The sequence below is a fragment of the Lycium barbarum genome, chromosome 10, assembly GCF_019175385.1.
Source record: "Lycium barbarum isolate Lr01 chromosome 10, ASM1917538v2, whole genome shotgun sequence".
Lineage (NCBI taxonomy): Eukaryota > Viridiplantae > Streptophyta > Magnoliopsida > Solanales > Solanaceae > Lycium > Lycium barbarum.
Window position 1 is genome coordinate 102,432,074 of NC_083346.1, and position 12,261 is coordinate 102,444,334.

Consider the following 12,261-nt stretch of genomic DNA (forward strand, 5'->3'; position numbering starts at 1 on the left):
GTCACAGCCTCGTATTCCAGCAAGCTTTCTTTTAATTTGAACGAAGCTGTTGAGCTTGGAACATTGAGCCCCTTTGTGAAAGCTTGCGCGGCCCATTCCTCTGGAACCAGGGGGAGTTCCATCCGTTCCCTTTGGAACCGGTTGACGAACTCACGCAGTAACTCATCGTCTCTTTGGGTTATACGAAAAATATCCGCCTTGCGGGCCTGCACCTTTTTGGCACCGGCGTGGACCTTGATGAAGGCATCGGCGAGTATTTCGAAGGAGGTGATCGAATGCTCGAGTAGATGGTCGTACCACGTCAATGCCCCTTTTGACAGAGTTTCCCCAAACTTCCTCAGCAATACCGATTCAATTTCGTCATCCTCCATATCATTGCCCTTTATGGCACATGTGTACGAGGTCACGTGCTCGTGTGGGTCCGTTGTGCCATTGTATTTCTGGATATCCGGCATTTTGAACCTCTTCGGGATTAGCTTCGGGGCCGCACTCGGAGGAAAAGGCCTTTGGATGTACCTCTTCGTGTCCGGTCCCTTCTGTAGAGGCGGAGCCCGCGGGATTTGATCCACCCGAGAGTTGTATGTTTGGACCCTCTTCTCGGTCGAGTCTACCCGTTTTGCCAAAGTTTCAAGCATTTTTAGAACCTCGGTGGAGGATCCAGCAATGGATCCATTGCTCTCAATAACGCGTGCCTCCTCCCTTCTGGGTTCAGCAACACCGCTCGTTTTTTCCGGTGGCGCTGTTTCCCCTCCGTTTTGCAACCCGGCTATTGCGATTCCCTGTTCGGCAATCGCCGTTCTCTGTTCCTGCAACATTTCAAAAATCAAACGTAAGTCAATATTATCATTTGGCGTACTCGGTTCTCTCCGGTCCTATTCCCGGGACAAAGTGACAGAATTGTGGGTATTTAGAGGGTCAGTGGCTGGTAAGGCGGCATTCTCCTGATCGACGGTGTTTTTTCGATTGAGGCCCTCCCTTGAATTAACGGGGTTAGGGTCAATGGGGTTTGGTGGTCCTCGTGGACCGCTTCCACCATTTTCGGCCACGATTTCGTTGTTGTTGACGTGACCAGATTGCCCGCTGTCGGCCATTTAGTCCATTTTTTCAAATACGAACAGAAAGTGTTTTTGATTTAGATAGGTAAGGTAGAGATCAAGGAAAAAAGCCACTATTATCTATGCCCCACGGTGGGCGCCAAACTGTTTACCCCGAATTTGGATAATCAATTAAATTTGTGAGTGGGTATAAGATATGTGGTTAAGTCTCAATCTACTTGATGAAAGAAGGATATAAATATAGATATGGTATGATGAGAGCGATGATAATCTGTGGTTTGCTTTACACTCGTATGCACATTAATGTATGAGTGTTATTCGATTGAAGAAATGCAAGAAATAAACACAATAAATGTGACCGAAATCGGGTACTTGAGAGAGAGATTTTATATATATATTGCTAATACAGAGTGTTCTTGATGTGTGAAAAAAACCAACCCCTCAAAGGAGAGGGATGAACTCTATTTATAGTGTTGCCTCTATGGGCCTCATACAATACAAATCCTTTAAAAAATAAGAAGAAGGACAACTCTGAGCGGGTTAGGTTGACCGTACGGTCTGACATACGCATGGTTGGTAATTGACCATGACAGGACGCTACCGACGCGTGGCTCACGCGCAATGGCGCTACCAGACCAATAGCCACGGATATTCGGACTAACGGCCCCGACCGACCTGATGATGAAGAAACCGGACCAAACGGTGCCCCTGCTCAGCTCCGGTCCGAGCGATCCTCCAGTTCAGAATGAAAGTCTTCACCCATGTTCTTGTAACCTTCTTCCTTCGGTCCCTCGTATCTCTGATTTTACTCATATCCGGTTTTACCGTATACAATAATCTCTAAAGTTTGTCTAAATAGGCCATTGAACCTAGCAGGATGGACTCAATTGGAATGACTAGTTTCATAATCAGGCAAACCAAGAGGAACAACAACACTCCAAATGGTTAATATGATTGTGCCTCACATGATCTGGGAGTATTAGACCCACCTTTTGTTATATAATGTAACCTTTGTATTTAATTTAACACTAGGTCCTAACCCAAAAAACTGTAAGGAGGATACAGTACATGACTTTTGTAAGCTTAACTTAAGGTTGTCAAGTGGGCCGGGCCGGGCCATTTAAACGTGAGCAACAAGGGGCTGGGGTCGGGGCCGGGCCGGGCTGTAAGTCAAGGGGCCGGGCTTGGAGAGGGAAAAGGGTGTCCGGCCCAGCCCTTCCAGGATAGGGGCTACACCTCGGGCTAACCGGGCCGGGCTGGGTTATAGTTAGTGGGCTGGGCTTTTTTTTAAAAAAAGTTCTAATACAAAAATAGACATTTGCATTTACTACTAATAATAAAATTAACATTTACAACTAATGATAAAATTGCTAAATTAAAAAAAAGTTTAGTCGTCGTCAAATTCAAAAAGCTAGCCGTTGTAAATTTAAAAAAATAGTCGTTGCTAATTTTATTTGAACCCCTAAATTTATGAATAACTACACTTTGGTCATATTTTCAAACTATAAATACCCCTCCATTCTTCTTCATTTTCACACAATTCTCTCTTTATCTAAATTTGCTATTCAACTAGTGTACATTACTTCACCTCCACCTTCTCCTCGAGTTCGAAGATTAACTTCAAGTGCGGTGTGAATGCATTTTGAGCGAGTAAATAAGGAACATGTTAAATGTCAACATTGTGGTGACATATATCTCCACAAGTCTGGAGCGTCGAGTATTAGCGTATTAGGGGGGGGGGGGTGAAGGGGGGTACCGGTGTGTTGCGTAGACACTTGTGAAAAGGCACGAAATTGAATTTTGAAGTTTATCTCTTCTTTAAATTTGTCCATCGATGTTAGCCATTTAATTTGTATGTTTTGAACTTTTGATTTGCAATATTTCGCCAATCAAGTTTGTATGTTTTGAATTTGCAATGTTATCAATTTAAGTTTTAAGTTTTATTTTAAATTATTTATGTAGATGTTGATATGTCTATTTGACTGGACACGAAGTTTAAGAAAGAAGAGAAGACTTTCAAACTTGTGGTGTTCAATGAGTCACATATATTTTTGTGGCTATAAATCATTGCATAAAGGTAAATTGTTTCCAAATATAGGAAGGGGTCATTCTTTTTATCACGGACTAATAAAGAAATAGGTTCACGTAAATTGAAACGGAGGGAGTATTATATTTGATATAATCTACGTATTCACAGTATATATGACATGCTAATGAACTTTTACTTTTATATAAAATTATCACAATCTAATATATACTATATACTGAAAATGTATCAAAAGTATATTTGTTGAGAAAACAAGATTGTCTAGCTTTAAAATACAATTTTAAAGAAAACTAAAGTGCTCCGTAAAAAGAGACTCCTAATTTATTGGGATACAATGTTTTTAAAGCACTTATTATTAGTAATAAATGTAGTACTTATCTCTTTTTTTTTTGAAGTGGGCCGGGCCGGTGCCCCGGTGGGCCATCACCCGGGCTACTGGTGGGCTGTCCACCTTGTTCGGCCTAACCCCCTAATAAATCCCACCTAGCCCAGCCCCTTACACCTCTTTGGCTGGGCCGGCGGTGGGCCGGGTTCGGGCTGGCCCGACCCACTTGACAGGCTTAGCTTAACTTTTGTATAGGAATTTGCTTGACAAAATTCTAACATAAGACCAGAGGAGGCAAGGTGTCATGTTTCCCTCCTTCATTTTTTTATCTATTGAATTTTAATATAGGGGCCAATGTCAAATCCCCCAACTTTATTAGGTGTACATAACCTAAGGTGAATCTGGCTTAAAAAACAAGCTTTGTCATTGCCAGTTGATTTATTACGATGAGTATTTAGTATTTTTCTTTTGTTTCAATTTATGTAAATTTATTTGATTAAGTATAAATTTTAAGAATTTTTTTTTTAAAAAATTATAATTTTAAATATGTTAGAATATCTGTGTGGTTATAAGACTTAAGAAACTTGTGGTCTTAAACATGTCATAATATTTATGTGGGTATAAAAACTTCTTATGCAAGGTCAAATGAAAATTTTCTGTAAAATTATTTCCAAATTTTAAAGAAGAAGCATTCTCTTCGAAAGAAAATAGAGTAATACAAGCCATTGAAAACTTTAATAACTCATACTCCCCCAGATCTGTTTCATCCTACATGGCAGTATGACACTCTTTCTTTATTATTAGATGTTTTTATTTATATTTATACTATATAGAAGCACCAGTTGGTGCCCCTTTTGTCGTCCGTCGTCGTCCAAAACAGGGGCAGTTTTGTAATTTCTATATGTCATTGGGGGCAAATTTGGAACTGAAGACCTTGTATATACCTCTTACGGTTCTTCTTCTTATCTAGAATCTACCCGCATAACGTTCTTGTTCCATCGGCTTCTAGAATCTATATCCGGTCAAGACATCTACTCTCCCTCACTTCTCCTTCTCTGCTTATAGCCTGGATCTGCTCCGCAATTCAGATTATTTCTGAGTTGCGGTAAGTTGTTTTTCTTCTTTTTCCTGATCTTCTTCAATTTGTCCAATTCAATGGTGGCTATTTTTATTCTTTCTTCAATTTTTAGGAGAAGCCAGCTTTTTCAGAATAAGCAGAACTCTTAGAGGTTAAACATAAGTAGGAATTAAGCTGTACAAAAAACCAAACCTATGTGCACCAAGAGGAGGGAAGCTGCCTGGTTTTGGCACTGGTGCTCGAGCACTATTTGATTGTCCACAAGAATGATCCACGAACAGAGTTTTAATATCTGGATTTGGCCTAGGATTTTTACATAGTTGGTGCTGCCAATTTAAGCTGCAGCATGCATTCATTGTCAGTTCCCAAAATCACTCTGTCGATCATAAATTATCAAGCTCTAAAAAATGAGCTGAAGAAAAGCTGCTGGTTGAATACAGTTGTTAGTCATGGTGAAGCTGTTAGAAGCTCATCCCCTGAGACGACTATTTCTCATATTCTTGTGCACCAGGTAAGTTTCACCACCTAATCGAGTCTTACGCATTTATTTTGTCCGGTGGTGTCCGGCTCACATTGAAACCACAATGCATATTCATTTGACGTCATTGCTTCGATTTGAGTTATGAAAAGCATGTAAGAAAGATTAGAAAGTAGCACATGGTCCTATCACCTATGTTTCAAACATTTAGATCAATATGCTTGAGCAAACAGTGAAACTCCCTGCGAAGAGAATTTTTGCGCTTTAGAAATTTTATGTGAGACTACAAAATAATGATATGCTTATTTTTGAAATAAAAATGTTATTTGAATGAATTTGAAGTTGGAAATAAATGTATTTTGAGGTTTAATGAATTACCATTTCCTAGAGTATTCCTATATTTATTTACTGATTTGTGAAGATCCTTGGTTCTTCTCTGTTATTAATTTTTAGTTACATTTTGAATTTATGCTTTACTGAAGGCAGAACCTTTAAATTTGAAATTCTTAAATTGGTGGAATAACATCAAACAAGTACAAATTTCCCATTCATAATCCTAGATCTGTCTCTTAATCTATATTGTGAGCCTTTTTGAACATAGTTGTATAATCAGTTTTATCTACTACTTTTGACCTACACTACATTTCTCCCAACATTTTTCCCATTATAATTCCATACAAAAGCTTGGTAATATTGTATACCAAATCCAGCTTCTCCCTATTTAGTACCAAAGTTATTTTAATGATAAACTAGACAAGATATCTTGCTTGGCTTTTTCATGTAATTGACAGGTTCTGATATGTTTGTCGAAGAGTTTAAAGAGGAAGCTTATGATAAGGTAAGTGATAAAGTGACCGATCTTCCAAGTGTATGCATCACCATATACCCAGTATGCAATAAGCTTCTTTCATGGAAGATAAGAGTATTTTCCTTCTCTTAGTGGCTTGGCCAAGTAACAGAACTGCTTTGAAGATATGAGCTTTTGTTGCTTAATAAATATATAACTCATTTGACAATGTTTCCTCATTTTTTCTTTAATTATGTTAGACGCTGGAAAACTCATGTAGAAGGACCTATAGCTTTTATTTATACAATTTGAGACCAAATGAAAATTTTGAAGGGCAAAAAGAAAAGAAAAAGAAGGGGAAAACATTATTAGCTTGGGTTGATGCATGTCTTAATATTCTTTTTTTCCCCGACACGTGTGTATTAATGTTCAACCAAATAAAATGTGGTTCCGCGCACAAAAAAAAATGGTTACCTGAATTTCTGTACTTTGCCGTGGGTATTCACCTAGAAACCAGTATGATCTGTGACGATTTTGCATCTGCATTGCCATCGATCCTTGCCCTTTTCAATTGCAAGAAGCTAACATAATATAGCCTAAAGCTGAATATGACTTGTGTCCTTATATCTGACAAAACAAAAACAAATAGTATGTTCTTGCTTGGACAAATAAAAGTATTAAATAACTGCTCGAACAAATAGAAGTATAATAATTAATAACGTAAATTGTTGGGCCCGTGCTTGCACGGGCATATTAGGGCAAACGTGTAAATCAACTGTTGCATGTGCTGTGTAATACACTAATATGCTTTGTTCTTCATTAACATCGGTAGATTCTAGAATTTTCTCTAGAAATCTGTTTCTCTCTAGCGCTTCTCTTTCTCTGCTTTTTTGAGGCTGACTTTTCAAAGTTGGTTTCATTGGTGCAATATAGCTCCAAGAAAATTTTAGCTGAAGTAACCTATATATGAGAAGATGAAGATAAAATTTACATAAGGGAATTGCTGGGAAAGCATTTGGGGAGACTAGACATGGAAAAAGATGGAAGAAGCTAGGTTGTACAAATTAATGATATTAGAGAGCATTTTCACCTAAATATCTAGTTTTAAGAAAAAACTGTAACGGAGCTCGAAATGTCTCAATGACTCAAAATCAACAAGAGTGCTCTTTCTTCTTTGTTTTCCTTGGGGAGGTGTGCGCGGAGAAAAAACTGCAGAATACAACTGAAGAGTACTTCTCTAATGTGGAATATTTGACAAACTATAATCTTATAAGAAGGTCAAATGGAAGGTTTGGAGATGAAAATCATAGAAGATAAATGTCCATGTGAGTAATGCAAGTAGTTGGATCTTTCATTTTGTTTTAGCTCTTATTTTTTCCAGGAATGTTTAACTTTTGTAGTAAGTTGTCAACCCTGTCTAATACGACTCTAATAATTGCTCACTTACAAATGCAAGAAGCTTAGTGAAGTATATATACATCAATACTGATTGGAAAGTCTTTGTTACACTCAGGTATAAATTTGATATGCTATTGATGATGATGATAATTTGTAGAATGCCTTCATGCTACAAACTTGACTTTGTTAATTTGAATCATTAACAGAGTCTAGAAACATGAATCAGTTTTAAGCTTTTATTGTAACTGCATGAAAAATAAAGTTCTCTGGGGTATCCTTCTAAGTCATGAAATGTGTTTTATATTCTCTTTTTGGAGTACCTTGCAGTCTTTTTCTAAGAACTTACTGTGATTGATATTCTCATCATACATTTGCATTCACATGAAAGTTTGTTTAAATTATTTTGAATAATCTTCAGCTTTTAATGCATCCAGGTGGTAAACTTCAATGGTATTGTCTTAGTTGAGTTCGTCGGGCCTCGGTGTGGGCGTTGACAAGCTCAGACACCCACATAGGAAATGACAACTAAAATCTTGAAATGTCTTGCTACTATAGTAGCTCAATAGTCCCTTGGCCAGGTATCCTTTAATAGATGTCATCTTCAGCATGTTAACCTCTTATTATGTGCTCTCTATGTGGACTTAATAATTGATGTGTCACTGAAGTCCAGTTCTGGTGATGCATTCTGAAAAGCTCACTGAATCTGCTTTTACTTCTTAATCTGTTGGCTGCTAAGTCACATATTTGTTGGGGCTTCCACTGTAACTCGAGTTCAAAAAACTTTGTAGTTCTAGAAATGAACTCTTACAATACATCCAAACAAGGAACTATTACAAATTTCAGACCTTGAGGAATATTACATTCTCATAGGGATTCTTTTCTAATAAGCTACTATATATAATATATCTTGTACTCACAATCTTCCCATCCTTGAAGTCCTGATCCTGTACTCATAATCTTCACTTGATGTGAAGAATAAAATGTATGTTCCAAGGAACTTCCAACTCCAGCAATTTTGTACTAATAGGGCCTCCCTGTAAGAACATATCGAAGAAAAGCATATAATTTGTTCCCTTATGTTTCCTTCTGCTGAAATAGCTTTCATAATCCACTGCAAAATACCATTCTTTTGAAAAATAAAGTAGTTCATTCTTTATGGATTCACAATACACACATATGTACCATCGCACAAAGCTGATAAGATTTTGGACTCTTCTTTTTGAGTGCTAACTTTAATTTGTTGTTCATAGCAATTTAGAATTTTCTGTAAACGCAGTAGCATCCTTCACTTCCTTTCAACAGCTTTGTAGATGTATTTATTAGAATGTTTTTTATATGACACTACATTTTAATGATTCTGTTAAGAGATCATTTCATCAATTGTATGAATTCATTCTTCATATATCACTGTCAATAATATTTTCGTTTTTCGTTTTCCGTTTTACTGATAATTTCAAATGTTGTTTAGTATCTACAAATCATTGCTAATAGACTTCTAATATTACCTAGCTTTTTTGATTCTTTGAAGTAGCTGTTTGCATGGTGTGGATATTCTGAAAGCTGAGTAGTGGATATATGTGATTTTTCAGCCTCTATGCAAGTGAGAGTTGTCTTTTGATGGAATTCTTCCACCAGGCACTATCAACGACACTGATAAGTTCGTATGTAGGAGTTGGACAAGATTCCCAGTCTATGAAACTTATTTTCGTCAGGAATCGCCCTTTTATGCTAGCTCTGTTGGGAGGTAAATATGGCGATTCAGTTGAAGCATGGGACTGTTTGAATGAGAACGCATGAATAAGTGTGAAGATAATACAAATATCTGCGATTTTCCTTTCTTATGTTAAACCATATCAAAATTATTAATTAATTTGAAGGAATGAAAATATAGAGCCTACATCTGATGAGTAAATTTTAGTGTTGGGCCCGTGCGCAGCACGGGCATCACCATCTAGTTCAAAAAAGAATGTTACCTTTTTATATTTGAAAATAATTTTATTTTAAATTTTTTATTTTATATATAACTTTAATGACATGATTTTATAGTCACAAAAATGTTACTACCTCCGTCTCAATTTAATTGTCTTAATTTGACTAGGCATGAAGTTTAAGAAATAAAGATAGATTTTTAAATCTTGTGGTCTTAAATGAAAGATGTGTAAATGTACTAAAATGTCCTTGGAAACTTGTGGTTATAAACTTGCCATATAGGATGTTTGAATTGTCAACTTATTAAATATAGAAATAGACACTCTTTTCGGACAGACAAAAAAAAAAGTAAGACACTTAAATTGGGACTGATGGAATATATCATGTTTAAAAACTACAAATTTCAAAAATCTTTTCTTCTTTCTTAAACTTTGTATTCAATCAAATAACATCATATAATTTGGAACGATAAAAATATTGTTGTAATTACTCTCACCTTCCTTTACTTGACCGTTGTTAACTTGACATTCTTATTAAGAAACTATTTATAAGGGTTAGTTTTACTAATTTAATTATGCTTTGAAAATCTAAATTTGACTATTAGCACTTTAATTTATGTAGTTACTTAATAATAAGGATATATTGAAAAACAAAATCTCTCTTGATTTGCTAAAATGGAAAATAAATTTTGGGTAGTGGAAAATTTGGAGAGAAGCCCTAGAGTCAAAAGTTTTCAAGTTAAGCAGGATGAAGACAGAATATCTGGAGTGTCAGTTTAGCAATGTGATGTCTGAGGCGGGGGTGGAAGTTAAGATTGAGGCACTAGTCATTCCTAAGAGAGACAACTTCAAGTATCTTGGGTCCATAATCCAAGGAGATGGGGAGATTGATGCTGACGTAACACACCATATTGGGGCGGGGTGGGCAAAATGGAGGCTCGCCTATGGGTACTGTGCGATAAGAAAGTGTCGCCAAGGCTTAAAGGTAAGTTTTACAGAGTTGTGGTTCGACCAACACTTTTGTATGGGGCAGAGTGTTGGCCAGTCAGGACTGCCCACGCTCAGAAGATGAATGTGGCAGAGATGAGGATGCTTAGATGGATGTGTGGGCATACAAGGAGGGATATGATTAGGAATGAAGTTATACGGGGTAAGGTTGGAGTGGCCCCTGTGGCGGACAAGATCAGGGAAACGAGGCTGAGATCGTTCGGTCATGTGAAGAGGAGGTGCGAGGATGTGCCAGTGAGGAGGTGTGAGAGATTGGCTATAGCAGGAGTTAGGACAGGTGTGAGAGATTGGCTCTGCAGATAAATTAATAAGCTCACATATTTATTTATTTATTTTTTTTAAAAAAAAATCTTTTTCCCATTCTAAACCCATTTCCCTTTTTCCAATTTTGAAGTTTATACTTTATACTACTACTTTACCAATAAATTATCATAGTTATTAAATTTTCAAGGAGTTACATGCCAAACTTTCACAGTAATAATTGACATGTCTATATTAAGTCATTGGTCATTGGTCATTGGTGTCTCCTCTGCGTCAAAATCCTGAGTCCGCCTCTGTCTGTGCATTGATAATTTGGTATATGTGATAGGTGAAGGTGATTTAATTATTCTAGGTATATTATAGTTTTCCCAAAAATAAACATATGACTTGATTGAACGCTAATTGCCACTTGCAAATTTATAATTTTAATTAGAGTTGGGCAATTTGCACGATTGGCCTTATTGGGGGGTGGTCTTTAATTTTCCCTCCTAAAATTGCTGGTCGCCTAAAATACCCCTGGGTTCGAATCCCGGCTTAGTCAAATAAAAAAAAATTCGCAAGGCAGAGTTTCATAGCAAAGTAGGCCTTAAGGCAGACTTTTGCCCGAATAGGCCTACTTTGCTACGAAACTCTGCCTTGTGATTTTTTTTTTTACTAAGCGGGGATTCGAACCCAAAATCTCGGAATATTTTCGGTTACTTTTTTAAGCGAAGGACAAAAATTAAATACAAGTAATTTGAGGGGCAAAAATAAAGACCAGAGCTCTAAAGGGCAATCCGTGCAAAAAAAAAAAAAAAAATGATTGGAGTTTGCCTCACAAAAAGAAAAAAGATATTAACCTTGGCCTTGAGATAGATTCAAATAATCAAATTAATGGAAACGACAAGTGATACCCAAATTTATCCTATTACTATTAAAATTAAATTAGTTTCGACAATTTTCAACCGCAAGTCCGCACCAATATGGTGGATCTCTTGATTTTAAAAAAAAAGTCATCAAAGTATGTTGCTTTCCTGTTGTTTTTTCTCTTTCCCCTTTATATCATTTCAACTTTCGAATAAAATATCAAGTTAATATTTTCTTTTAAAAAAATTCCAATGATACTTACACATTTTTTCTTATAGATTTTTCTATTTTTTGAATTGCATTTTTTTTTTTTGTATATAGAATAGTATTTAACTTTTATATAAAGAACGTGTTGGGAGAGCACAACCTGTGATATTGTAACCTATGCCCAGTAAAATAAAATTTGCTTGAGCATTGTGGGTATAGACGATCTCTTATCGTACAAACTGTACTTAACGGTCATATATAGTAATCTTAATTTACACTTATAATGTGTTTATATTCGAGCTTTTGATTATTTTGCATAATAAACATACGTCCTAATAATAATGCGACTCTAACGTGACGTTATAAAAAAGGGTACTGAAAGTTAGCTGAATCGTACTAATATCGAACAGAAATCAGAATATTTGGGATAGTTTGAAAAAGTCTTTGTTTCATTATACATCAAAAGTAATCAAAAAACTGATATAGTATAAATTTCTTAAAATAATCTTCCCAACACGACCATTTAAACCCCTAACTTACCTCTGTTGCAGATTCTCAAATTATACACTGGTCCACAATGTTTTGTTATCATCCATTTAATCGTCCGACAACTTGCTTCCAATTATTAAAACTTTGTGCAACAAGTTTAAATCATGTTCAAGATGGAAATCAAAGCAATTTGAAGATTTGGGTACTACACAATGAGTGGGGTAGGGAATTCACCTAACAGCACAAAATATAAGGTAGAGGACCCGGTAAATATGTCATTTAGAGAGAATAAAAACGTGTTACGTTTGTAGATTGGTTGTTTTTAAGAATCTTTTAGAGTACTACTACTCAACC

The 12,261-nt window shown here is 36.4% G+C and overlaps 1 protein-coding gene and 1 long non-coding RNA gene across 4 annotated transcripts; both read left to right on the top strand.

Annotated features, from left to right (window-relative positions):
• Nucleotides 1-4,386: 4,386 nt before the first annotated feature.
• Nucleotides 4,387-9,119, top strand: LOC132616026 (uncharacterized). Of its 3 annotated transcripts, none has more exons than XR_009572940.1 (3): nucleotides 4,387-5,821; nucleotides 7,603-7,746; nucleotides 8,697-9,119. It is a non-coding gene; the product is annotated as an uncharacterized LOC132616026 (long non-coding RNA). The 3 variants fall into 3 exon arrangements; XR_009572938.1 differs by having other exon boundaries at nucleotides 8,700-9,119; XR_009572939.1 differs by having other exon boundaries at nucleotides 8,758-9,119.
• Nucleotides 9,120-10,026: 907 nt separating this feature from the next.
• LOC132613217 (uncharacterized) lies at nucleotides 10,027-10,407 on the top strand. The gene has a single exon (XM_060327258.1). The coding sequence runs from the start codon at nucleotides 10,027-10,029 to the stop codon at nucleotides 10,405-10,407; it is 381 nt and encodes a 126-aa protein (XP_060183241.1).
• The last annotated feature ends 1,854 nt before the right edge of the window (nucleotides 10,408-12,261 follow it).

Bases quoted from the DNA above. Each gene is read 5' to 3' on its own strand.
- LOC132613217 (XM_060327258.1), top strand. From the start codon at position 10,027: ATGGAGGCTCGCCTATGGGTACTGTGCGATAAGAAAGTGTCGCCAAGG.